This window comes from Myodes glareolus, chromosome 5 (genome assembly GCF_982192425.1).
Source record: "Myodes glareolus chromosome 5, mMyoGla1.1, whole genome shotgun sequence".
NCBI lineage: Eukaryota > Metazoa > Chordata > Mammalia > Rodentia > Cricetidae > Myodes > Myodes glareolus.
In genome coordinates this window covers 41,576,016-41,602,805 of record NC_142030.1, presented here as the reverse complement: position 1 = coordinate 41,602,805, position 26,790 = coordinate 41,576,016, and the positions used below count along the sequence as shown (strand labels likewise).

General features: G+C 47.0%; 1 protein-coding gene across 2 annotated transcripts in view; it reads left to right on the top strand.

Moving 5' to 3' along the window:
• Positions 1–26,790, top strand: part of Tspan14 (tetraspanin 14) — a 57,168-nt gene that overhangs the window by 12,794 nt on the left and 17,584 nt on the right. The window contains exons 1-2 of one of the 2 annotated variants that reach the window (XM_048421053.3): positions 12,473–12,589; positions 14,035–14,132. In XM_048421053.3, coding sequence (XP_048277010.1) covers positions 12,580–12,589; positions 14,035–14,132 — 108 coding nt within the window. In that variant the 5' untranslated portion in view covers positions 12,473–12,579. Of the gene's footprint in view, positions 1–12,472; positions 12,590–14,034; positions 14,133–26,790 lie in introns of those variants that run through there. The other variant, XM_085687876.2, reaches the window with a different exon arrangement.

The following is a 26,790-nucleotide window of genomic DNA, read 5'->3' as shown; positions in this document are numbered from 1 at the left end:
TACCATTTACCCCACCCCATCTGTCTGTCTCAGCTTTTACCAGCTGGAGGACAGAGTCAGAATCAGGCTGTAGATGTGGTTTGCATTTTGGGGGAAACACAAAGCATTCTGAACGAAGATCCTTTAGTATATATTGGTGTTCAAGTAAATAGCTCAGGAGAGCGACTACAAATCGATATTTTCTCTTTATTTTTTAAAGGGATAGTAATAAAATAAACAAAAACTAATACATCAGAATTGGACAAAACTGATAGAGAGTCCAAGAGAAGACACAAGAAACTGAGACCCACTCCATTTGCACACTCAGGAATCCCATAGAAACACTAAACTGGAAGCCATAAAATATATGCAAAGGACATGTAGGGTAAAAAGACAAATAAAAGATGAATAATAAAAAAATTAAAAAAAAAGGAAAAGCCCCAATGTGACATTGTGAGACAAGAGCCTCCAATGCCATTGAGTTTGTTTTCTGTTGGCCATGTACTGCCGGGCATGCAGCCTGTCTTTAAGAGTAGTGTGTTTCTCCAGGGAGACTCCCTTTGGAAGAAATAAATTTTCATTTGCAAGTGGTTATACATTGGAGATTGCTTCTGGGTTAGGGATTGAGGCACATGGCCACATCTCGTCTCGCTTCAGCTCTAGGAACCCGTTGGTGCAGACCTGCGCAGGCCCTGGGAACGCCGCCTCCGTCTCTGAGGGGTCATGTGTAGACTAGTCACATGATTTAGAGGGCTTTCTTTCCTTGGTGTCCTCCATCCCCTCTCGCTCTTACACTCTTTCTGTCTCCTCTGCTTTGGGGTTTCTTGAGCCCTGAGGAGAGGGATTTGATGGAGACCTCCTGTTTAGGACTCAGTGTTTCAATGTCCTTTTACTCTCTGCATAAATGTGTGACTGCGGGTCTCTGTGTTTGTCCACATCTGCTGCAGGAGGGTGGCTGAGCAGGGCACTGACCTGATTCCCTGGCTGAAGTTCTGTTTTCCAAGAGCATGTTTGAGGTGGCTCTGCACCACTTGCTAGCTTCTGTGTTCTGGTCTCGGGCTTTGGGGAAAGAGTTCATCTTTATCCCACCTGCCCCACTGCTGCCTGCAACCTCCCACCCCTTCTGCTAACCCTGCCCACAGTTTCCCACCCTTGAGTCTCAGTTTTTCAAGGAGCTCCTCTTTATTCCTCTTCTCATTTGATAGTCTTGAGTACTTACCTTTATTTAGTTTTCCCCAGCAAGCTTCTTGTCTCCAAGCTTCTGCAAGGCTTTGTTACTTGTTTTGTCCTTAGTCTTATTTGTTGCTTCCCTCAGTAGCTTTGCTTTGCTTGAGGAAGGCCCAGACTCAGGCCTTTCTCTGGGCTGAAAGTGAATCAACTCAGCTCTCTCAGAAAGCAGGAAAAGGTTGGAGGAGTTGTCCAGAATACCGTATTGGAGAGGGGATAGTGGGGTTATGTCTCAAAACATAGTATTCTGTACATACCATGCAGTTTTGGATGCACCAAGGTTTAAACATCTCAGAACCATAATCGTTCTGCCTTTTAGGCAAGAAGGAAATGGAGATAAGGAGTAAATATATGTCATTCAGAATTCTCTCATGTAGCTTCCTTGTGTTAGAGAAACAGGGTGGGGTGGGGGGGTGGGAGCAGCCCAGACAAAAGAGAACATTTCATATCCCCATTAGGCATGCAGGTCGAGTTCTGGCAGCTCTGCAGAGCTCTGGACTGGCCAGCAGAAATCTCATTATTGGAGCAAAGTCCTCTTTTCCAGAGTTGGCTCTTTCTTCATTGGGAGTAACTGTAGAGTTTAAGAGTGACTCTCACCCTAGTGTTGGTCTTTCCAAGGTGGTCGTGTGGTTCTGTCTTGATATTGTCCACAGTACCCAGCCTATAGCTGGGGGTTTACAGGGAGCTCTGCTGATAAAATGCATTTGAGGGTACGTCTGGTTCGATGGTTTGTCTGCTACTAGCTTAGTTGCTGCATGTCAGCATGTATGCATGAGTCAGTACTGTTGCTCTCACGGCTGTGTGCCTGTAGAACTTGTGTCCTCACCCACCTGACACCTAAACCAGCTGCTCTGGGAGCACGTTCAGGTCCACATTCTGCCTTCCAGTGCTGGCTTGCTGTCTTCAGGAGCTGGAATCTGAGTCCCCGTGTCATGCCCAGCTCTGCATTGGAGTTATTTGCGCTGTGCCCTTATGAGGCAGAAGCAAGTCATGAAGTGTCCTCTCCCACAGCAAAGGGGTCACTTACTGAGCTAGCCTGTGCAACGAGGGGATACCAAGCAGGCTGTCTTCAGCCCTGTTGGTCTGGAAACCATTGGTCGTATGGCTCCCACTGGAGAATGTCTGAATTGGCACAGGGCCTGGTCTATGTCTCCAGAGTTCTGGGGATACAACTAGCCTCCTGAGTTCTTATCACCCTCCTCCAAGTGCAGTGAGCTGGCCCAGATACTCCACATTGTGTGCAACTGACCAGTGCTCTTGCCAGAGTAGATTCTCTGTCAGGACTTAACATTTTCAGATTATCAGGTATACAACACTGTGACAGTGTCAACCCTGCGTCATGTGTGTGGGTGGCTTTGCCTTTGATTGCAGAGGGGAAAATGCCATGGGAAATGAACTACAGGGTTTCTCTGTAGCTCTGGCTGTCCTGGAACTTGCTCTGTAGACCAGGCTGACCTCAGACTCACAGAGATCCACCTGCCTCTGCCTCTCAAGTGCTGGGATGAAAGGCGTGTGCCACTATTGACTGGCTGAAACGTGAACTTTCAGCCAGGGAGGTAGGCCATGGCAGCTGTGGGCGTCTGGGCCTGCCGCACCTGGGCCTGCAGATACTGCACCGAAGCTTTGATTGCAGTTGTATGAGGTGTGGGATGAATCATTCTGAAAACCTCTGCTTGGCCGGCAGTCTCATTGCCTTAATGTTTTGTCTGCTGGTGCTTCCCCTCCCCCCTTACTCCGTCCCTCTTCCTCCTTTCTTAAGAGAAAAAGATACAGACTGTGTTTTGACTTGAGGCCCCTTATTTTTTGGAACCACTTGTAATTTGCGTTCGGTTGATGTTTCTGCACAGTTAGAGTCAGGTCATGCACCTTCCTCAGGAACACCTCCTACAGAAGCAGTGTGGCCTAGGCGCCTCTGCTGGGGACCCACACAAGGTGCCAGGTGCATTTGACTCAGTTTGACTCATTGCTGGTGCTGTGAGCAGCAGTGTGCTGTCAGCTGGTTTCTCCACAGCTAAGTTACTAGGCTGCCCTATGTAATTAGTCAGTGCCCGTGGGGAGGTGCTTGGAGACCTACATTTGAAAATGTCGGAATCCTGACAGGATGGGTTATTCCAGTCACGGTTACTGAATGGCGATAATCTAATTTCACAATTCCCTCCATTTTTCCTTTGGCATTTTCCTGTAAGGAGCTCTTTTCTCTTTTGTTTATCTTTTTTTCCTTTCTTTTTTTCTATTTTTAATAAGTGGGTTTCCAGATCTATCCTAGTCTTTTCTATTGAAGGAACCTCTGGACACATCTGGACTAATCTGCATGTTGTGTGTGTGGGTTCAGCTGGACCAAGCTCAACATTTTCCTTCCCAGTGGGCACCCCATGGAGCCAGCTAACTGCAGAGAAAAGTGACCCACTCTGCTTGCCACCATGCAGGATTTCTGGGTCAGAGCTTTTTTGAGCAAAGACTCCTGTAGCTTTAAAAAAAGTCATAAAAAGAATAAATCTAAAAATCACTCAATTAGGTGACCTCCATTTCACACCCCGTAGTGCCCCTTCCCTGACGCATACACACCCTCCTTTAGCACCTCTCCCTATGCGGCAGCCGCTGGCACCAAAGCAGACAAAAGCTGACTCTCTGAATTAGCCAGGAGGCCTGTTGATGTTCCTGACACTCAGCCGGTTTGGGGTTGTGAGTTGTTGGTAGAAACTCTGTGTTTAATTTGTTATCTTCAGTGGTTTAACAGTAAGCCAGGCACATAGAACACTATGCCCACTGGAAAGCCTGGCAGGGTTCAGAACTGGCTGGCTAGATTCCCAGGCTATGGTGGCGAGGTCCCCACAGACTTGGGGCCTTCATCTCCTCCTGCCACAACCATCCTTTAGGGTAGTTCTTGTAATAAAGGAAGCGGCTTCCTCTAAAGCTTTATAGCTTTTTGATCCTAGTTAGTGGCTGGTAGGCCTTGGCTGTGGGGTGTTAGATAGCTAGGGACTGGGTCACCAGAGGCCATAGACATGTCTGACTTTCAGGTCTGACTCTTGAGTCAGAGAGCCAAGCCCCTTCTTCTGCTTATAGGGTGGCAGTGCCTTGGGCTAAGGCCTAAAATGGTTGCTTTGTGAGATTCCTGTGGGTAGTGAGGCAGCTCTTTTGGCATGTTATTACATGCTTCTCTTCTACTAGAACTCTTGCCCCTTCTGTACCCACTTGCATTTACCTCTCCCTAGCCTGCTCTCCAGGGCCTCCCTGTTCCTCAGTCTGTGAATGAATGTTCCTACTACCCTGTTAGCTCTAAAGCCTCTTAGTGGGAACATCCAGGGCCCAAGAGTGCTACATGGAGGCTCAGAAGGGTCCTAGCACTATGAAACAGGGCCTCCTTTGGGAAAGGCCTGGCATCAGTGCATAGGAGTCTTGGAAGCTTTGTGAAAAGGTAGATTGTTGGTTAATGGCCTGCTCTGGAGAATGAGAGGGAGGAGAGATGTCCGGGATCATTAGCTGTGTGTGCAGGGGGCCGGCAGTTGCAGTCTGGGAGTGGTAGTGAAGTCACTGAGATAGGTAGGGGGTTCAGAACAGACAGGGCGAGTGGGAGAGGGAAAGTGGATGGAGAGACCTTCAGCACTTAATGAGGGAGGAAGAGCTGAGCTCTGGTCCCCTGGAGGAAAGGAGAGGATGAGGATCAGCTGTCTCAGAGCCTGGCTGTGTACTGACTCTTAGGGACCTAGGTGAGGTGGACCTTGGCCTATTTTTTTTTCTTGAGGCTTAAGGGTCAGGCTTGAACAACAAAGCAGGAATAGAGAGAGGCTCTGAGGTTTGGAGCTACCTTACAGGAGGGCGGTAAACACACAGAGCACAGCCTACCCTAAACTGGCAAGGCCGCTGCTGCTGTATGGTTAGTCAGGTTCTGCAAGAACACTTGTAGCCACGCCTTCCCAACCCTGGTTTCCCTGTTTACTGTCCCCGGCTTCCTTTTCTCTTGGTCACATCTTCCTGCCTGTCTGTCTCTCTTGCTCTCTTCTGTCATGATTTGTCATCTGCAGCAGAGAGAGCTGTTGCTATCAGGGCCTCTCACGATTAATCTTACTAAAGTACTGATTGAGTTGAGTGGGTCGGAGATCTGCATTTCTGGCAAAGTTGAGTTCCTGGTGCTGTTATCTGATTCACGGTGTCAGTGCCTAGTGTTAAACCACACACGGTCCAAAGATGGCTAGTAAGAACGAGGAGAGAGTTGATAGCTGCTGAGAATGGAGGCCCTAGGAATGCCTGAAGGAGACTGGCCTCCCTTGTCTGTTGGGTGAACGAGGACTTGACTTCTTTGGGTGTGGCACCACCAAACACCAAACAGCATGCTCTAGACAGCTAACTCTGAGTCCCAGAGGTTAAGAACTGAAGGCAGATATGGAAATGAGTGGAGGAGACAGTGAACTTTACCCCAGATTTTTGCTTTAACGATCTGTAGCAGAATCTTCTCCTTGCTGCTTTGGGACAGAGATCCCTGTCTCATTGTTGACCGTCAGCTGGGGCTGTGCACATGTGTAACTCCTGCCGTCTCTGGTCACACGTGCCTCCCTCAAACCAGCAAGAGTAAAACAGAACCGCTTATGCTTGGTACCTGTGCATTCTGCTTTTGCCTTCAGCCGGGAAAGAGCTTTGCTTTTAAGGGCTTATGTAATTACAGGAAGACCTGCATACCCACAGGTTCTGAATCTACGTATTCAACCAACCGCAGAATAAAAATACTCAAGGAAAAGGGTGTCTGTCTGCACAGATATTTTGCCTGGACATCATTCCTTCAACAATACAGCAAGCAACAACTTACATAGTATTTATAGTGCATACAGGATTGTAAGTGATCTGGAGATGATTTAAATTTTGAGAAAATGTACGTAAGCTGCACCGTAAAGAATACCTCTTTAAAACCACATACTTCCTGTGCACGTTTGTACATGTGTATGTATGTCTGTCTATTTATATCTGTCTGTCTGTGACTGCTTGAGGCAGTTCTCTCTTTCCACCATGGGGATTCTAGAGATAGAATTCTGTCATCAGGCTTGGCGGCAGATGCCTTTACCTGCTCAGCCATCTGGCTGGCCCTACATTCTTTTGAAAGGAACTGCCTGGGTTTTGACTTCCATGCCATCCCTACAGGTGTCCAGAGACAACTGTGTGTTGTACCCACTCTTCTTCCATGTTAAGACCAGTTGATTAGTAACTGTAGTTACAGAATTTCTGTTGCTCTTCATAGTAGATTATGATTCCTGATGTTTTTACCTCACTAAATAAAAAGCGGCATCCAAAACTCCTTCCTCAGAGCGTAATGGGGGAACATGTGAATCGAGCAGACACATCTAACTTTACTTTCTCTTAAAATATCATATAAATTAAAGGAAATTTAATAAAGAAATCAGTGTGCCAGTTTGGGCATCAGTGAGTGGGTAATAGGAAGAGAAATGTAAATTATGAGTAAGTGACTGAGTGATCTGGTGTAAGAATTGATGACACCGGCTTATTCTGGGAAGAAAAAGAGGAGAGGGACACTTGTATGGAATCCTCAGATAGTGCTTTAGGAGGGAAGAGGAAGGTGGGATGAGGTCAGTAAACATGAGCGTGGGGGATGTTTTATCCTCGACTCCTTCCGCCCTCCATGATACTGCTCTGTCGCCCCCTCCCATGATAATAGAACTTTGGAAGTCATTCTCCAGTGAGCAGACCTGAGCCTAGGAGACTCAGGGATTCTTGGGGGTTCATGTCGATACCACACTGTTTCAACTCTCCAGCCCAGTTGTTTTTTAGAACACGGGTGGCTTGGTTGGGGAAACCTCACTAAATAAAAGCCAAAGGCAAACAGATAAACATTTCTAAACCCAATAATATTTGCAACATGAATTTAGCAAATGGCTCAGCCAGATCATCCTGGACAGAAATCTTCCTGCTCAAGGACACATTTTATTTGTTCTTAATTAAATATTACTGGACATATGGAAAGTACCTACCATGAGTGACAGCAGTAAAAAAAAAATCTTGAGAGAACCAGCTTATTTAGAAAGAACTATTTTGAGGAAGGCTGTTCAGACATTTCGTTTGGAGGAAGAGAAATGCAATGGTGTGAAATAAGAACAAGATTATAGCTTTAAAGGCAAATATAGAATGCAAAAAGTAATTAAAAAAACAAGAGCTGAGCAAAAATATCATAGAACTATTAAGAAACAGTAGGAGGTAATGTTAAAGTGGTCTTTGGGAGCTAGAGCTCAGAGGTGGGTGGTGGTAATAGGGTGGAAAATGTCAGGGATCTGAAGTGTTAGCTCAGGTTCCCATGTCAACTAAAAGGGGCTTCAGAGGGTGGTGGCCTCGTGGAGGGAGACACTTCATAGAAAAGAAATTGTCTTCGTGTTGGAAGCTCCTTTGCCCGTGGAACCACCTGCATGAAGGTAGACCAGTGTCAAAGTCTCAGTGTGTGTGTAGACAACCCCATAAGTTTACAGAAAGAACTTGAAGAACAAAGATTCAGGATCAAATAGATTTAGGCTTCTCCGGAATATAGACAATTGAAGAAGGGACAAATTCACTTTCTGTATGAAATTGACTCCCAGTCTAAACTTCTACTTACAGGTAAAGGTACCCCTGTACCCTATCTAGAATCTCAGGATTTCTCACAACACTAAGTATAGGCAGGACCTCCTGGGGGCAGTACCCAAAGAGAATTGTGTGTTCATCTGTCCAGTACCTTGGAAAACTCTGCTCTGAGGACAGGAATAGAATATCCAATGCATAAGAACTTACTGAGAGCAGATTTCAGCAGCTCTCATTTGAATTTGAGGTTTTTGATAAATTCACAAGATGCTAAGTCAACAAAAATAATCATTCTAGAGGGAAAAAAATTACCAGAAAAGGAAAACAGTCCTGGTTTGTGTGGCTCATTCTGCTAGCTCACATGCTCAACATAATACCAACTCTGAAAATGATCGCAGCCAGCTCTACTGCATCACTATAATTAGATGGAGATAGAACAAGCATGAGGGAGTAGCTTAGGGAAAGATGGGGTTGGTAGGGAATAGAGTTAAATCATCATCTTCCAGAGTGGGGCCTGAACAAGTAATGCTCTAAAGTAAGAGCCAGGTAGCACTAATGGAAGCATATAGAGTCATTCCAAGAGGTACTCAGATGTCAAAGATGAGAGTCAATGTCTTAGAGTTTCTGTTGCTGCCATGAAACACCATGACCAGAAAGTAAGTTGGAGAGGAGAGGGCATGCATATTTGACTTACACTTCAATAGTGTTTATCCTTGAAGAAAGCCAGGACAGAAACCTGGAGACAGGAGCTGATGCAGAGGCCACGGAGGAGTGGTGCTTACTAGCTTGCTCCTGCATGTCTTGCTCAGCCTGCTTTCTTATAGCACCCAGGACCACCAGCTAAGGGATGAAACCACATATAATGGGCTAGGCCCTCCCCCGTCAATACTAATTAAGAAAATGCTTTACAGCCGGGTCTCACTGATGCATTTTCTCAATTAAGGTTCCTCCTTTCAGATAACTCTAGTTTGTGTGTCAAGTTGACATAAGATTAGCTGGCATAGTCAGCTATAAGTTAATGCAATCTAAGTGGGAATGGCCTGAGCCCAGGGGCAAGGCTGGAGTCTTCCATTTTTCTCAACATGATTGTTGGACTCTCACGTTTTGTGACGGTTGATTCTTACATCGTATGTAGGTAAAATTAAACATTCAAAACGACAGGGAATAAGGAATGCACAGCATGTGATAAGGAGCAGAATTTCAAGAAAGTGTAAATGCAAGTGTGCACACTGCATCCATCCATCTATCCATCTATCCATCACAGCAGTACTGGAGATTGAGCCTAGGGTCATGTATGCTAGGGAAGTGCTGCCCCTATGTCTCTAGTCCCTGAAATGTCATCGCAGTGGACCATAATCAAAGAATTGGTGCATTTGTTCTCATGTTTGTGACCAAAATACCTAAGAGAAGCAACTTAATTTTCTGGGTTTATTTTGACTTATATACAGTTCAGGGAGGTCCAGTCCATCATAACAAAAAAGGTATTATTTAACTTTCTGGTAGTAGGAGCATATGCAAACAAGGAAGCTAGGTGGGATTGTAATCTTCAAACACCAATTCATAATGACCTACTCTTACCAGCCAGGCCCACCTCCTACAGACCCACAGCCTTCTCAACTGATGCTGTCCTCCAAGGGCCTGCAGGAGACATTCCAGGGTCAAATCATGCCAGTTGAAAAACCGTGGTCTACTGATCTGTCAGTTCACTTTCATTCTTCTGAATTGGAAATTTTTTTTATGAATTGGAAATATTTTATAGTTGAACAGGTGCTAATTTTTTAAATTAAGGGAAGTCAGTGGGGAAGATTGCTGCAGCATTAATATGATGGTCAGATCTGGGAGCCCTGCTAATGACGACTGTGGGCTCCCCACTCCACTCCCCCACAGTGGCCTCCATCAGTGTTTATAATGCCAAGATGGTAATGGCAAGTGTGATGGTGGAAACCGTTGTGGAAAATCACTCACAGACCCACGCCATGCAACCCTCTCGCGTGCCCTGCTTTTCCATTTGGCCTTTCTCCACATGCCTACAAATTGTTCCGTAATTGCAAACCACAATGTTCATGTTTCATACTTAATGCATGTTCATTTTCTTCTGCTGGCTTATTTTCATGAAGCAATTCTTAGTCATGAGTTTATTGGATTAGGATGTGACCAGATTTAATTTCTGTGACTGTTTGTTGACTTTCCTGAGTGTAACATCCGTCTGCTGCCTGCAGTGTGCAGACATTCTTGCCTCTAGAAGTGGTGGTGTTCTCTTAAATTTGAAAGTAGGAGCTAGTGCCCTGGATAGTCTGTAGATTTTATTTTCACTGATAGGGATGTTCGCATCTGTAAAGTATGCTGCCCTTCCATTCTGCGTACCATCCACTGTTTACTGTGAGCTTGAGTCTTTTGTTTTGTTGGGTGTGAGTCATCACCACAAACATTTACCTGCTATCAGTGCTGCACCTCCAGAAAACTTTCAAGATTTATGTTTCCATTACTATTTTAATGGGACTTAATCATATGGAAATTTGCTGCAATCTTACACTTTCCTGCACCCCACTTCCTGGATGCCTAACAAGAAAAGATGATTAAGGGGGAGATGGTTATGAACACCCTGCTCTCCAGAGTGTGTGTGCATGTGTGCTTGCATGCTAGTGTCTGAATAATTTATTGACTTTTAGGAAGCCAAAATTAGTCAGTCTCTGTCTGTCTATCCTTCCATCCATGTGTGTGTGTGTGTGTGTGTGTGTGTGTGTGTTAAGGTAAAGAGTATTGGTGTCAGCTGAATAGGGTTAGTACTTAATGTGGTATGCTCCTCTGTATGTGTGAATATGTTTTATTGCCATTGGTTAATAAAGAAGCTGACTTGGCCAATAGCCAGACAGAATGGAGCCAGATGGGAAATCTAAGCAGAGAGACAGGGATAAAGAAGGTGGAGTCAGGGAGATGCCAACACCCACTGGAGAAGCAAGATGTGAGGTAACAAGCCACGAGCCTTGGGGCAGAATGTAGAATAATAGAAATAGTTTAATTTAAGTTGTAAGAGCTAGTTAATAATAAACCTGAGCTAGTAGGCCAAACAATTTGTAATTAATATTAAGCCTCAGAGTAGTTATTTTCAAAGTGGCTATGGGACCAGGTGGGACGAGAAACCTCCAGTTATAGATACTTGGCTAAGGTCTGCCTTCACTCTTGTGTTTGCCCATGAGGTGAGATGTCAGGGACCCTGGAGACTTTGGAGTCGTTGGGGGTCAGGTCTAGTTTCTAGTGTCCTCACAGCCATGAGTGTGGGAAGAGTATGGGCAGCTGGTACATGAGTACTCGGTCCTTTTTCTGCCCCTGAAGTTTTGAGTTGCTGATTCTTAGCTTTGCTGAAGACCATTGTGCCCTGTTGTAGAGGACAAGTTTAGACTGGGCTGGAAAAGAAGTATACCTGTTGTTCTACAGTGTAAGCTGTAAAATATGTCTTTGGATTTCTCGCCAGCAGGAGACAACAGGACCCCAAAGGAGAGCCCAAGGCCACCACCATTTTTCCCTTCCTGAGACTCGTGGCAGAAAGTTGGAAAGTAGGGTGGAGAAAGGTTGAGGTTTTTATTGCCGTTGAAACGGTTTTCCTTTCTGTGAGCTGGGGATGGGGAAATAAGTACCATCAGGAGGACCCCCTACCCCAGGGTCTGAGTTGTCATTTCAGAGGAAGTGAAATGATGCTTATGCATGTTCTTGGTTTGTAAGTAGCAGGCGGGGCATGGGTGTGATACCTTGTGCCCTGGACAGTTAGGGAGTGTGTGGTCACTGCTGGCCAGACTTGCTCATCGTGAGGTGCCAAGTGTTGGGAAGTCACTGCATGCGGGGGTTTTTAATTAGGTCTCGACTTGCAGTTCTTTGATGAGGGTTTGGACCCCAGTGTTTGGTTTGTGCAGACGGAGTTGCTTCCTGTTTGGTTGTGGGGCTTGTGGGTGGAGGAGGGTGAACCAGATGGGGAGAGAAGACATCACCCTGAATAGGGAGAATGCACTACACTCCAGAATGCTATTTCCCCGTGGGGTGGTCTTCTGTGTGAGTCTGTGTTGTCCACATTGAACTGGCTAGAACTGAAGGAGACTTGAGATTTGTAATGTGATGGTCATCATGGGATAATCATGGAGGCCTGGAGCTGGGACACAGGGTGAGTCAATATTGCCAGGCCAAGCAGACAGTGTTTGCTGGTGAGAAGATAGAGGGGCTTAGAGTTATTATCCTTACTGGGCCAAACGGTGGCCATTGAGTACCGTCTAGGAGTTGTGAACACCTGGGTGCTTGTGTGACCTGTTTCCCCCGGCCTCTCCATGAGCCCTGGAAGAAGGGGTGTGGGGTGTCTTTGGTGCTCTGAGGACAGGACAGTCTTGTCTCTAAGGGACAGAGTTCCTAGCACTTGGGACATTTTGCTGTCTGAACAGCACATTTCAGTAGCTAAGTGGGTTAGAGTTAATGAACTCTAGGTTGAATTTTTTAACTCCTACAGAGGACCATCCAGTTGTCTCTGATTATCTTTCCTTCCACACAAATGCCCTCAAATGAAACAGACAACGCTGTGTTGAACGTCTTCTCTGGTTAGGTGTCTGCAGGGCTCGTTACAGCCGGCCAAGGTGCTGCACCCACACAGCCGGGCTCTTCTGTCTTCCCAGGCTCCCACAGAGACAGCGGCCCTCTGGTGTGTAATAGCTGCTCCACCAGGCGTGCATCTGGCCTCATGGCCTAGTCACCCAAGAAGCTTAATACATATTCAGAGCCCAACCAAACCTACACAGCTGGTGGGGAGGCTGGAGCCTGTAGAATGTGAGGCGGACTCCGATGATCTCAGGTGAGGCCCTCCCTCATGGTAGCACTAGGGACTGGTCACATATTCCCTGTTTCAGTTAAGGTCCCCAAGGCCTCCATGGGGCAGGGACTTGATTGGTCAGGCCATGCTGTGACGATTGGTGCCTGGGCCCTTTTCTGAAGGAGTTTGAGCTTCCCTATGTTGTTGCTTGTGTGGTTCTGTGGCCCGTGTGCCTACAACACTCGGTAGAGTGTGTTCCCACCCATCCTTAGAGGGTGGTGTCACAGAAGTGTCCTCGTAGAGGGGTGATGATGGGGTAGATGTCAGGCTGCTGTGTGCCTGTCTGCATGTATGTATGGGGTAGTGTTGAGTATGCGGAGATTGTGGTACCCCCTTATAGTCTGGTGCCTTAGATCCTGCAAACCTCCCCGCCCCCGCTTTCAGCTTGAGTACCCCACCCTGTCCCACCGTTCATCCGTGCTTTCTTCCTGAGGGTGGTGGATAAATGGAAGTAACACTGGCGGCCTGGCTCTGTGTTTTGAGCAGGCAGATAAGAAACAACATACATTGTTCACAGCTCCAAGAGTGCTCCTACAGGGACAGTATAGTCCGGATTGTTTGTCTTTGGCCAGGAGGGCAAAGTTGTGGTCATGGAGGATAGCGTAGGAGGTAGGAAGAAGGATGGAATGATGGTGAATGCTGGTTGCTGTGGGCCTCAGTGACCTCACTACTGAGACGGGGCCTTCTCACTTCTCCACACACTGAGAATGGGAGCTTGTCTTAGGCAACAGGCAAATGAACGTGGAACCTTAATTGTCTTTCTGTGCTGGCCCCATGGTTGGATCTGGCATAAGCCTGCCCATCTTTCAGCTTTCTTCCCTCTGTGCCTCCTGTGATCCAACTCTTTATTTCCTTGTTGGCTATGGTGGATAAAATATGGACAGTGGAATCTTCTATGGTACAGATTCTGGGCTCTGCCCTTTCCCTCGTATTTATGAATTTATTTTTATAGGTGGGTCTCACTGTGTAGCCTAAGTTGGCCTGATACAGCAGCCCTCATATCTCAGTTTCCCAAAGGTTAGGATTACAGTGCGAGCCACTGTGTTTATCCCCCTTGTCTTGGGACAGTCACATGGCCTTTCTGTACTCCACTGTCCTTGGCCTGGAGTGGAATAATCAATATGGGCTGAGAAGATGATGAGGTAAATGGTTGAGAAGGCTCCAAGCAGAGTTTCTGGTACTTTGAAGACACTTCAAAGTTCTCATCTTCCTTTTTTTCAGATTTCTCCATTGTTTTTTGTTTTTAAATGGAAGCTAACTTAGCCGCTTGTTGTCTAGCTTCTGATCAGCACTATTAGTACATTTGTGTTTGGATGAACAAGTGGATATGAGGGAGCAGTGGAGGTTTCTGGAAGTTGAATGGGAGCCTTTGCGCTTGGGGAGCAGGTGTAAAGCTGACTGTGCCTCATCAGTCACTGTCCCCGCAGGTCCCGCCTCTCAGAAGATGCACTATTATAGATACTCGAACGCCGAGGTCAGCTGCTGGTACAAGTACCTGCTCTTCAGCTACAACATCGTCTTCTGGGTAAGTCTAGGGGCGCGGCCATGCAGTCGGAACCTTCATCACCAAATCCTGATTCTCCCTGTACTTCTGATGACCAGACTCCAGGGAGGCCTTGGGAAGATGTGGTGGGCAGGTTCCATGGTCCCTGTCCTCTTAGAACCAGCCAGGAGAAATGTCATGGGTGCACCATGGTGACTAAAAGTCAGACTAAGGGCTCCAACCAACCACCACCACCACCCACCCACCCTCACCCTACCCCCTACCCCCTACCCTCTACCCTGGGTCTGGAGGATTCAGGAAGCCTTTGGACACGGTCTTGGAGTGACGATGCTATCTTCCTAACCCAGCAATGCCTTGGCAAGACATGAACAGCCAAGTACTTTGTGGGCCAGGCTCTCTCTGTATCCTGGGAGGGGATAGTTGAGGAGGGCCAAAAAGTTATTTCCTAAGAGTGGTATTAGCAGGCTGAGCATCGGAGGGTAGGCAGGATAGCTCCTTGCTGTTGTGTATGTGTTTGGCAGAGTACGCTGAGCCGAGGGTGCAGAAAGTAACCTCGGGCGCCAAGACCCGAGTATTAATGAAGAGGCAGCCCAGTCAGTTTGAAGAGGAAAGACCCCGTCAGAATAGTAGTTGCAAAGGCTGTCTGGCTGCCTGTGTGGAGGCAGAGGTGAACTGAGCAAAGGACAGCAGGCAGCCGTGAGGCTGGAGGAAGGTGACACAGGCCAGGACAGGTATTTAGAAGCTCAGGCTGCACAGGTCTCAAGGGTTTTGAGTTATTATTTACCTCTTTTCTTCTTTTACAGTGCTGGGATTTGAGCCCAGGGCCTAATGCATGTTGGGCAAGCACTCTACCACTAAGCTACACCCCAGCCCCCTTTAGTTTTTATTTTTCAGATAATCTTAATAGTTGTCCTGGCTAGTTTAATGTTTGATACAAGCTAGAGTCCTTTGGGAAGAGCAACTGTCAGTTGAGAAAAATGCCTCCATAAGATTTGCCTGTAGGTGGCAAATCTATAGTGATTTGGAAGGCTCAGTCCATTATAGGCGGTGCCACCTTTGGCTGGTGGTCCTGGGTGCTGTAAGAAAGCAATCTGGAAAAGCAACGAGAAGCGAGGTTCCAGTAGGCAGCATTCCTCCATAGCTCCTGCTTCAGTTCCCATCTCCAGGTTCCCATCTGCTTGAGTTTCTGCCCTGACTTCCCTCAGAAGTGAAGTCTGTAATCTTCAAGGTAAAAGAAATCTTTTTCTCCCCAAGTTACATTTGGTCATGGTGTTTCATTACAGCAATAGAGACCCTGTTTAAGATAGTTACCAAGGATGACTTTGATCCCCCTGCCGCAGCGTTCTGATTAGCTAGGATTATGATCATATGCTACCATCCCTGGCTTTCTATTCCTTTAACTTTTGGAAGGTTTTGTTTGTGTTGGGTGGTGTGATCTGGCTTCTGAGTGGCTGCAGAGGGAGGGAGAAGGCTGTTTGAGCCATGTCTGAGGTGGAACTTTGGCAGGGTGTGTGTGGAGAGCTTGAGGTTTTCCCTGACTGGCCTTATGGAAATGCCAGTGACGTCCTGGAGATGCATCTTCGGAAGGTGTGGGTGGGGAGACAGCATCAACATGAGACTGCATACTGTCTGAGGAGAGCCTCAAGTGTTTCCTGAGATGCTGAGGCTAGGTGGAAGACAAGCCTGAGGTAAAAAGGAAGTTCCATGTTGTAGAAGCTTCTCTGGTCAGAAAGAGTGGTCAGCTGTATTCCAGCAGATGGCCTTGGTTATCGAGGCTGGCTGGAGATGGGAGGGGACGGGCTACCCTGCAGAGGCTGGTCAGTGCACCCATGGAGAGTGGAGAAGTGAAATGATGGATGGCAGTTCTTTCACGTACTCTGTCCTTAAAAAGAAGCAAAGCTGGACAGTTGCTGGAGCTGGTCAGGTGTTTGGAGTTCCCGCGTGTGTGTGTCTTGTCATCAGGACTGGGCAGGCAGACCCTGGTTCTGTGTGGGAAGGTGAGGGGCAGTGATCGTGTGTAGAACCTCTTCTGTCAGCAAGCACACTGCTCCCTGTGGTCAAGTGGAGAAGGGGTGCAGAGCAGGTAGTCATTCTTTTGCTTCTAGTGTGGATTTGGTGTTTACTATCAGTGAGCTGGACAGCTGGGCGAGTTCCTTAAGTCTCTGTTCCATCCCTCTCCCGCCTTTCCCCTCTCTCCTTTCTGCCCCCTCTGCTCCCCCTTCTTTGCCGTAGTATTGGGGATAGAAACCTGGGGCCCATGGGTGCTCTACTACTAAACTCTGCACCCCTCCAATTCCTGCCTTTTCAACTTCAGCCTTACGACGTCATGTCCTGGCAATTTATCTGTGTAATTAGGATTTTCTGTCCCAGAGAAATAGGGTGGAATGCAGTGGTATGGCCGTCCAGCTCAGACATCCCTGTGCTCAGACAGTGTTTCACTAACATCTTCAGCTTGGTTCCCAACTAGGGGGGCGCTGGATATCAGTGTGTGTGCTTGCTTTCTGCCGCTGTGACAAAACACTGGATGTGGCCAACTTAAAAACAGAGAGGTTGGTTTAAGAGGCTCGGTGGTCACCTGGACTGTTGATTCCAGTCTCTGGTTGTGGTGTCAGGTGGCACTGATGTAGAGTGTGTGGCACCAAATTGCTGTCCTCATGGCCAGGATGCATAAGAGGCGAGGAGTAGATAGCCACAGTCCCCTTCATAAGCACGCGTGCTACAGTTCTCAGTCACAGAGGCCTGCACTCCATTCTTGCCATGTATTCAGGGCTTCTTAGACTGCACTTCGCTCTTTCTCTGGAGAGCCTGTGCTCCCTCTTTTCCCAAGCAAGCAAGTGCCCTGACCTTGCCTGCTTGGCTTTTGACCTGACCTTTGACTCACCCTAATTGCTGCAGGTGGCACAGTGCCCTCATTGTCAAGGCCCAGTCCCTGGTCACCTCTGTTCTTCAGATCTTTGTGACAGATCCAGGGAACACTGCACCAGCAGCACCAAACTCCAACAGGGGAGTTCACTGAGTCCAGAACTGTGACAAGCCTGCTGGGGTGAAGTATGTAGTAGTGTTTTAAGAGTTTTTGCAGACTGGGCAGTTAGTGTCTGTGGTCGAGAGTTAATCATTTTTGTTAGCGAGCAGCACTGGGGCAAAAGAGTAGGGAACAAACAGGAATACTTAGAAAATGTCCTTATGGATGGGAGTGGAAGAGGGAGGCTGGGCCCCTTGGTGTTGGCCACTGTCCCCTGTGTTCCTGGCAGGGATTCACTTACCCTGGGCAGGATGCAGCAACATGGAGGGAGGCCCAAACACTGAAACTCACAGAGACCTGGGAAGCTCCCAGTTCAGTGAGGAGAGTAAGCCAGCCTACTGTGGACACCTGGATACAGTCTGGCCTCCCTCCTGAACCTAGTGACCTCGAAAAGCCTGGTGTTGTCATTGAGAGTTGATCTCAGCTGCCTGTTGTGTCTCCCTTACGAAGTTTCAGAAAAAGTAGAAAATGGCATGCTAAGTCCACATGGCTTCCGCGTTTTCTTTTTTAGATGGAGAAAATAGAGAAATGTAACAAGCCTGGTGCTTCCATCCTCCGGCTTCAGAAATGAACTTCTTACAGCTGGGTTTGTGTCGTCTTCACCCCCACCCTCTCTTGGATTTCTTTGAATCAAAGCCTGGATCATTTTCCACATGGAGCAATTGTGTTTGCTTTGTTGTGGTGGGGAAGGACTGCTCAGTAGGCCAGCTGGAGTGTGCAGATGGCAGCCTGATGTTCCTGTGACCAGGTTGAGGTCTAGGACAGAGTAGCTGTACTGAGCCGTCGGGATAGACCTTCGTGGCACTCCCATGATGTTGTCAGTTTGCTTTTTCCCGACTTTGAGACTGGGATTCCCAGAGCCCGTCCCCCACTTGGTAAGAAGTGGGTGCTGCTCTCTGCAGGCAGAGGAGAATTGGGCTTCATGAGGTTCTTTACACGGGGTGATGCGGAAAGTAGCTTCTAGCCAGCCTACCACTTTGAGAATATTAGTACTGTTTTACTCCCTTCCCCCGCTCCCCACACACAAACTTTTCTGCTTGTGCTATACCTGTTTCTAGTTTAGAGTCTCAGTTCAACTCAAGGAAACGCATATCAAAACCACAGTATGGCGCTACCTCACACTCACTAAGGTGTGATGTGTTTTCTTTTCCTTCCTTTCTTTTTCTTTTTCTTTTTTAATCAGAAAATAAATGTTGATGTGGATGTGCAGAAATCTGTGGCCTTGTACATTGTTGTCATGGAAACACGTAATGATATATGATGGCAGTCTGATGTTACTTCAGGTTAACAATGAAATTACCATGTGCTCCAGCAACCCCACTTCTGGATATATACTCAGGAGAACTGAAAGCAGAATGTCAGATGTCTGTTCTCCAGTATGGATAAGGATATGTTCCATATACATGTCAGGAGAGCCATGGTCACTCTAGGACACATGCTATAGTGGATGAACCTTTAGAACATTATATTAAGTAAAATAACCCAGATACAAAAATAACAGTCAGCTTCCACTTCAGGGTAGATACTGACTGGATGGCTCCTCCACTCAGTATCAGGCAGACACAGAGTGGAATTCGGTTGCCAGGTGATGAGCAAATGGGAGGGTCATAGTCCATCTGTGCCACTTGTTCAGATCACCTCCAGCTGGGTCACCTCTAACCAGTAGAAGTTGATTTGGCAAATGGTTCTAGAGCAAAAGCTCCCAACTTATGTGGGTTGTGACCTCTGGGGGCTAAGCAGCCCCTTGACAGGGGTTGCCGAAGACCTTTGGAAAACACGAGTATTTACATTACAATTTATAACAGTAGCAAAATTACAGGTATCAAATAGCAGTGTAAATAAGTTTATAGTTGGGGATCACCATAACGTGAGTTGTATTAAAGGGTAGCAGTGTTTTTAGGAGGGTTGAGGACTGCTCTGGAGACTGAGAAGGGCAAGATTGGGGAAGCTGTAGCCTGGTGGAAGGATGAAAGAGTGCAAAGGGAGGCCAAATTCAGCCACTGCGCCCCCACCCCCCCAGTGCTGGGCATGAGCATGGGGCTGCGTATGTGCTGGGTATGCGCTTCGCTACTGTGCTCTATCTGCATTCTTCAAACGCAGTTTTATACCAGGCCCACTCCAGCAGTAATGAATTCATCCATTCATCCTCACGACCTACTGTCCTCCGGAAAGCCCCACTTCTCAACACTGTTGCAATGGGGACAAAGTCTCCCGCACTTGAATCTTGGGGAACGCAATCAACCCATAGCAAGGAATTATTGTTTAAGGGGTCTGGTTTCCGTTTTGTAATATAAAAAGAGCGACTGACCCTGATGTACTTTATTTCACTGAGCTGTACACTTGAACATGGTTAAAATAAATTTTATGTCATGTGTGTTTCATAGCGATTTAAGAAGAAATGTCTCATTTTAGCAGACAGAGGAAGAGAAACTGGGGGAAGCAAGGCAGGAGGAGCTGTGGACTGCCCTGTCTTTGTTCATACACAGCTCAGTTCTGTAAAGAAGGCACCCTGTCCTGGATTTGCTTCTTGAATGTTCTCCAGGAGTATGATCCACAAGTCGAAATTGCTTGCTCCCATAAGCATTGACTGTAATCTCCCCAAATTCAGATAAAGCACCTGCCTGGATCTGTTTCAGAGGCAGATTAAAAGTGGAGAGCCATCCCTTCTAAGTGCAGACATCAGGCCTGTGCTACACCACTAGGAGAACCTTCAGCATGTCTTTACTTTCAGAAAGAGCTGGAAAACACCAACACCCTGCCATTGACAACCTTAGTGAGTTTAAGTCCTAGCTTTCTAGCTTGTCAATTTTGTGAGTTTGTATCTGGTTGTAAATGGGCAACCTTCCTTCTGAGTGAGACAGTGGGGCAGGAAACTCGAACATCTCAGCCCACTCCTTCCCAGTAACTGATACCTCCTATGGGTAGGGTGAACATAATGTATAATCTGAGTCAAGAATCTCAACAAGGGAGAAGTTACTGATAGTTTTACCAGATGAGCCCCAGTCTACTCTGGCACACCTGGACTGGCGGTTGCCCTAATCCAGAGAGAGAGAGAGTAAGAAGACTTGGGGAGCAATCCCAACCCACCCCCAGTTCACGGAGAATTGGCCTTTTCTCGGTGAGCTCTGACTATGTTATATGAGACCCTGGCCTGACTGCAGTTTGTTTCCCAGCTTCCATCACCTATGTTCTCTGTCTCCCGCGTCCCCCTGCCCTTTTCCTCCCCTAAGATAAGGTCTCATGTAGCTGTAGATGACTTTGCATATCTGATGGTCCTTCCGGCTCGGACTGCTGTCTTGCCTGTTTAAGTAGTGCTGGGGTTTGAACCTAGGCCTTCATATGCATGCAAGGCAAGCGTTCTATCAGCTGAACTGCATTCTCAGCTCCTTTTTTTCCATCTTTTAAATGATGCATATGAAAAGTCTGTTTTAAGAATTAAACAATGTAGTTTTCACTGCTGAGATATGCTATCTCTTCTTTCAGTAATTATTGAGGGGCTGGAAAGATGGCTCAGCCGTTAAGGACACTGGCTGCTTTTCCAGAGGACTTGAGTTCAATTCTCAGCATCCATATGACCATCACACCTGACTGTAACTTCAGTTCCAGGGGATTTGTCACCCTCACAGACTTATATGCAGGCTGAACACCAGTGTACGAGAAGAAGGGAGGAAGGAGGGGGAGTGGGATAAAATATTTAGCTCAATAAAAACAATAAGAAAAATAAAATAAAATAACCATAAAAGTATTATTGAATGCACCTTTGCAATTGCCTGAATTCCAGAAGACTCAACAACGCATCCCTGAATAACATGCATCCCTCTCCATGCTGCAGCCGCCTGTCTGTAGATGTGTGTAGTTTAATGTACTCAGGGGCAGTATCTTCAAAACGTGGGGGCTACATATCATACCAACACACAGGCGGAGAATGTTTGGGTTGCCACACGGTCTTTCTGGTTGTATTTTTGTAGGATTCCCACATGAGGCATTTAGGTTGCTTCAGCTTTTCCCTGTCCTAGATAAGGTTGTAGAGACTGGTACAGATTTATTCAGTACGGGTTCTTCCCTGTAGGAAAGGAAGGGAGCTATTGCTCGGGTAGATTCCCAGGAGTAAGATTAGTGGGTCAGAAGGTGTGTGCATTGATTTGACCTGGCTGACACACTTACCCACTTACAGTCACAGGAAGCGAGGCTCCTTATCTCTTGGCATAAGCAGGAGTGCATGTGTTCTCAGAGTCAGCCTTGCCAAGGCAGAGGGCAAGGACTGCCATGTCAGGGACTCCCCTCGAACTAAGGTGTGGCTAGGAGTATTCACCTCCGGATGCCTCAGCCATGTGCGAAGCGAGACCACTAAGGAAGTTAAGGAGAAAGGCTGTCCTTTGTGCATGGTGGCTAGTGCCTGGCGTATGATTGTTATATATCCACAGGATGCTTGCCAAGACAAGGTGTGTGTGTGTGTGTGTGTGTGTGTGTGTGTGTGTGCGCGCGCGCGCACGTGCGAGCCAGTAGATTACTGGCATGGCAGTTCTATCAGAGAGGTCTGCCTGCCCTGTGGGATTGCCTCAGTTCCATCTTGTTTGTACTGCTTTGTTTTTTGCCTTCTTTCTTCAGAAATCGCTTTTCAAATTTCTGTTGAGCAGTGGGGGCCAGAGCTCAGTGGATAAATTGCTTCCTTGCCAAAGTGAAGACTGGAATTTAGATCCCCAGAGTCCACATAAGACCTGGGCGGGCACTCAGAAGACAGATGCCTGGGTCAAGGTGGCTGGCAAGGCTCGTTGAGTCTGTGAGCTCTGGGTTCAACAGGAGACCCTGACTCAGTAACTAAGGTGGAGAACAAAGAAAGTAACCATGACAACTTGTGGCCTCCACACTGGTACTCTTCACTGCTGTTTCCTGCAGTCTTCGTGTTGGTTTAGCCTGTGCCCTCACTCCCTTCCTTCCCGTCCCCGCCTTATCCTTCCACTCCCAGTGTCCCACTTCCCTTCATGTCACCACCCCACACCCCTTCCTTTTATTCCATCTCACCGGCCCTCTAGTTTCCTGGCCTGCATCCACACGAGATTGTGAAACCTCCACAATGATTTTCATTGTGACTGAATAGATTATACCCCACGAGCATTGTGTAAGGGCCCCTATTTCCCCAAACCCTTATCAGTCAGCGCTTGCCTTCTTCACATCTCAAAGTAGTTTTAATTTTAATTTGCATTTCTCTGATGTTGAGCACTCAAAAAAAAAAAAAAGCAAAAACCTAAAACAAAAACAAACAAAAATCCAAAAGTATTTCCTGGGGGGCAGAGGGAAGGCACATGTGTTAGTGTGTGCCTTTAATTCCAGAACTGAGGAGCCAGAGGCTTCTTGAGTTTGAGGACAGTGTGATCTACATGGTTAATTCTAGGCCAGCCAGAGCTCCACGGTGAGACTCTGTATTCTGTTCATTCGGTTCATGGTCCTATTGATTGATTGGCACTTTGAGTACTTATTTTTCTTCCTCTTCTTTTTTTGTTTGTTTTTTAGTGTTTAATTTTTGCAACTCTACATATTAACCTAAACCCCTTAGTCTAATGTAGCTGGCAAGATTTCTCTTCCATTCTGTAGGGTGTGTCTGTTCATTTAAACTGCTGCTTCCTCGAGTGTGTGTGTGTGTGATTTCTTTTTCTTGGGCCTGTTTTTTGTGCTCTTAGGGTTCTGTTGAGAAAATTCTCACCTTATTTGTGTTTCAAAGTGCACTCCCATGTTTCCTTTTTTCCATGTGAACTGTGTTTTGTGCAGAGCAAGACAAGGGGTTCCGCTATGGCCTCAGACTGCCTCCTGAGTTCTGGGGTTGGGTGCCTGCACCGTGATCCCCGCCCACAGGAGTCTTTTTGTTGTGTCTTTTGCTCCTTTCTGCATTGCCACCAGTGTTTTCCTCAGCGTGCATGGTGTCTTCAAGTCTTTGTTAATTTGCCATTATTCCTTTGTCCCTAATTTTTTTATTTCTGCCACCTTGTTACAGGGCCTCTTTTTTTTTTAAAAGAAATTTTTACCTCGGTACCAGGTAGTTTTTGATGAGAATGTTTTTCCATAACAGTATGGTGTTGTGGAGCACTTTATTATAGGCCTGTGTCGATTGGTTCTTTACGGTTGTAAGCTGTTCACATCTGCTAAAATAATACAAAAACATACCAGAGTTAGAGATACCCAGAGTTTACGTGGCTGAATTAAAGGAAATCCTGTCTTCATCCATAAGTCCAAACGGTTTTAATGTGATAGTTTAGTGCTGGGCTTGGCCGCCTGTGGCCGGCAGGTCAGACCTGGTTCTGCTTGTTTTGCACGTAATTTTCACTGGAACGCCGCCACATCTATCCATTGTCTAGCAGTTCTGGCTTCTCCCAGTGTTCACAGCCTGTGGGACAGTTGCAGCAGAGCTCAGGGAACACATAGAACTCAGAATGTTGACTGTTTGCCCTGGTATAGTAACCTGGATGTCACCCTATGTAATCTGGGACAGTGAAGGCAGAGACGGTCATGCTGAGGTGCTGTCCAGAGCCTCCCTGCGATAACTTGGTTCCTCCCTTGTCTTTCCTTAACCTTTGCTAGGTGGGGCTTAGGTTATCAGTGTCTTGGCTGAAGCTGCCCCTGGAGCAGTCCTTGCCCCTGCTCCCGGCCCCTGGCTGGGTCCCCTGCAGTGCTGCAGGACACAGCTGCTTCTCATTCACAGCAGCCTCCCGTCCGGAGAGAGGAAAAGCTGGCCTGTGATAGCTCTGTGACTCCGGGCTTGGTGCCTCCTGCCTCCGACCCATTTCCCCTGTAATGAGGAAGCTGAGGAAGCAGGCCAGCCTCCCCGTGGCTCTTCGACCTTTCAAACTTCCCTTGAGAGGTTGTTCTTTTCAGACTTTTAAAATGGGTGTTTATTTTATTTACTAGCATTGTGTGCATTGTGCGCGCGCACGTGCGTCCCATAGTGTGGAGATCAGAGGACAGTTTTCGGGAGTCTGCTTTCTCCTTCCACTGTGGGATCTGGGGATCAAATCATGTCATCAGTTTTCCATGCCTTTTCTCTTTGAGCCGTTTGATCAACCCTCAGCTAAGACTTTTGATATGGAATTGTTTGGAAAGAGATTCCCTGCCCTGTTCAGTACTTCCAGGGTCCCTATTCATAGTCGACAGGGCTGCGTAACCCCAATGGCTGTACTATGACCCAGGTGGGGCTCAGCCCACTGAGTGGACTTTCAAGACCAGGTTGGGTTAAGGGCAGCAGTTCTTAACCTGGGGTGGGGGGGGCAAATGACTTTCTCATAGGGGTAGCCTAAAACCATTGGAAAACACAGGTGTTTACATTACAATTCATAACTAGCAAAATTAGTTAATGGTGTAACAATGGAAATAATTATATGGTTGGGAATCAGTGCAACACGAGGAACTGTATGTATTAAAGGGTCGAAGCATAACGAAGGTTGAGTACTGCTGTTTTAGGGTCTGTGCCTCCTGGAGGTCAATATGACCTCAGATTTAGTTGAATCATAGGCAGTTGAAGGAGTCACAGGTATTTCCAATATTCTGTGAACCCACCCTGGGATAGTATATGACTATGATTTTGCGTCCTGCTGGCAGGACTTAGGTGTCAAAGCATAGCCATGAAGTACTTGGTTGTCAGATGGAGCCCCAGAGATGGGTGACTGCTCAGAGCCTTAGGATGTGTGAAGAACAAACTTGATAGTACAATTTCTTCAGGCTCTTGTTCTCTACCCTGCTGTCTATCTGCATCCTTCCTGGCTTGTTCTCCTGAACTCTGCATCTCTTGTTTTCTCTAGAAAAACTCTGGAGCCTCTGGAAAAGGGGCCTTTTCTTAGGACACTAGTTCTTTTGGGAAGTGCCTGGGGTAAGACTGTAATAGCTACTTTCTCCATGCTGGGACAAGAGCCCTGATGAAAGCCACTGAAGAAGAAGAAGGGAATTTTATTTCCGCTCTTGGTTTGAGGGTGCAGTTCATTGCGGTGGCGGGAGCGTTAGATGGCTGCTTACCGTCAGGATGCAGAGAGGTGAAAGCTGGTGCTTCCCTCATTTTATGTTTTTCAGTCTAGGGCCCTGGTCTGTGGAATGGTGGTCTTACCCCTCAGTTAAACCTCTTAGGAAACATCCACAGATATGTCCTTCAGTTTGGTTCTAAATTACACAAGCTGGAGATTACGCTTAACCACCACTAGGGGCATGCAATGTCTTCAGTGCAGCAGGTAGTGATGTATGAGGGTCACCTGGTGGCCCTTCAGGCTTCAGCTCTGCCTGAACCCAGGAGAGCAGGGCTCCTTGCTGTAAGCAGATTCCATTAAGAGTCTTTCCCCAGTCCTTTCAACCTAACTGTGAGTAGGGCCATCTGTGTTGAGAAGGTCCGGACTTGCAGGAGATCGACCCTGGACCCTGGACTGCATGGATTTTTAGTGTGTTCCCTTATGCTTACCTCAGATATCTATAAGGAGGCCCATGGAACTGGTTCTGAGCACCTGAGTCAGTGTAAATAGATTTACCCTGAACCAGAGGTCAGCAGTGCAGATTCTGGAAGTGTGGCCTTGCTAAGATGTGTGGAGCCTGCAAGAATTGCCTAAGCATTACACATGTGATTAGAGCAATTATGCAAGGGGCCAAGGCCATTGAGTCCTGGGTGGATGCTCTTAATTTGCCATTTAGCAGAGTTTAGATGTCCACACTTTTATTGCCACTTGATCTACTTGGGTAAAGTGTAGCAAGCTTACCCTTATGGTGAGGGGATTTTTTTTTATTAAAAAAATTTATTCATACTTTTATCATATTCTTTACTATACCTCAACTCTTCCCAGATCCTCCACTCCATACCCACCCAAGTTCATGTTCTTTCTCTCTTTAAAAAAAAAAAAAAGAAAAAAAGGTCTGGGGGTGGTAGCTCATGTCTTTGATCCCAACACTTGGGGGCAGAGGCAGAGGATCTCTGTTGTGAGTTTGTGGCCAGTCTGATCTACAGAGCAAGTTCCAGGAAAACCAGGGCTACACAGAGAAACGCTGTCTCGAAAGAAACCCAGCCAACCACACAAACAAGCAAGCAAAGAAACAAACAAGAAAAAGAAACGAGAAAGACAGTAAATAAATACATAGAGCTGTTTCCTTCTTTGGTTTGGGATTTCCCTCTGGCTTGAACTTGTGCAGGTCTCGTTAATGCAGTCACAGTCTCCATGAGTCTAGACAATATTGTTTCCTTACAATTGTTCACTACCTCTGGCTCTTACAATCTTTCTGCCCTGGGTTAGGCATTTTTTTTTAATTTAACATTTTCCTTTTCATTTATTTTACGTATCAACCAGCTCCCCCCTCCTCTCTTCCTGGCCCCTCCCCTTTTCTATCTACCCCCCTCCCCATCCACTCCTCCTCCATCTCCATTCAGAAAGGGGCGGACCTCCCATGGGCTTGCTCAAAGCCTAGTACATCAACCTCTTCTCTTTACATTCAGGTGGGGCCAGGTAATCCAGCATGGGTTAGCAAAAGCCAGCTAAGCTTCAGGGAGAGGTCCTGCTCCCACTGTTAGAAGCCTTCCTAAGAGACCAGGCTACACAACTGTTACACACATGCAGATCCGTCTGATGCAGGCTCCCTAACTGTGTCCAGTGTACATGAACTCTCACAAGTTCAGATCTGCCGTCTCCGAAGGTGGCTCAT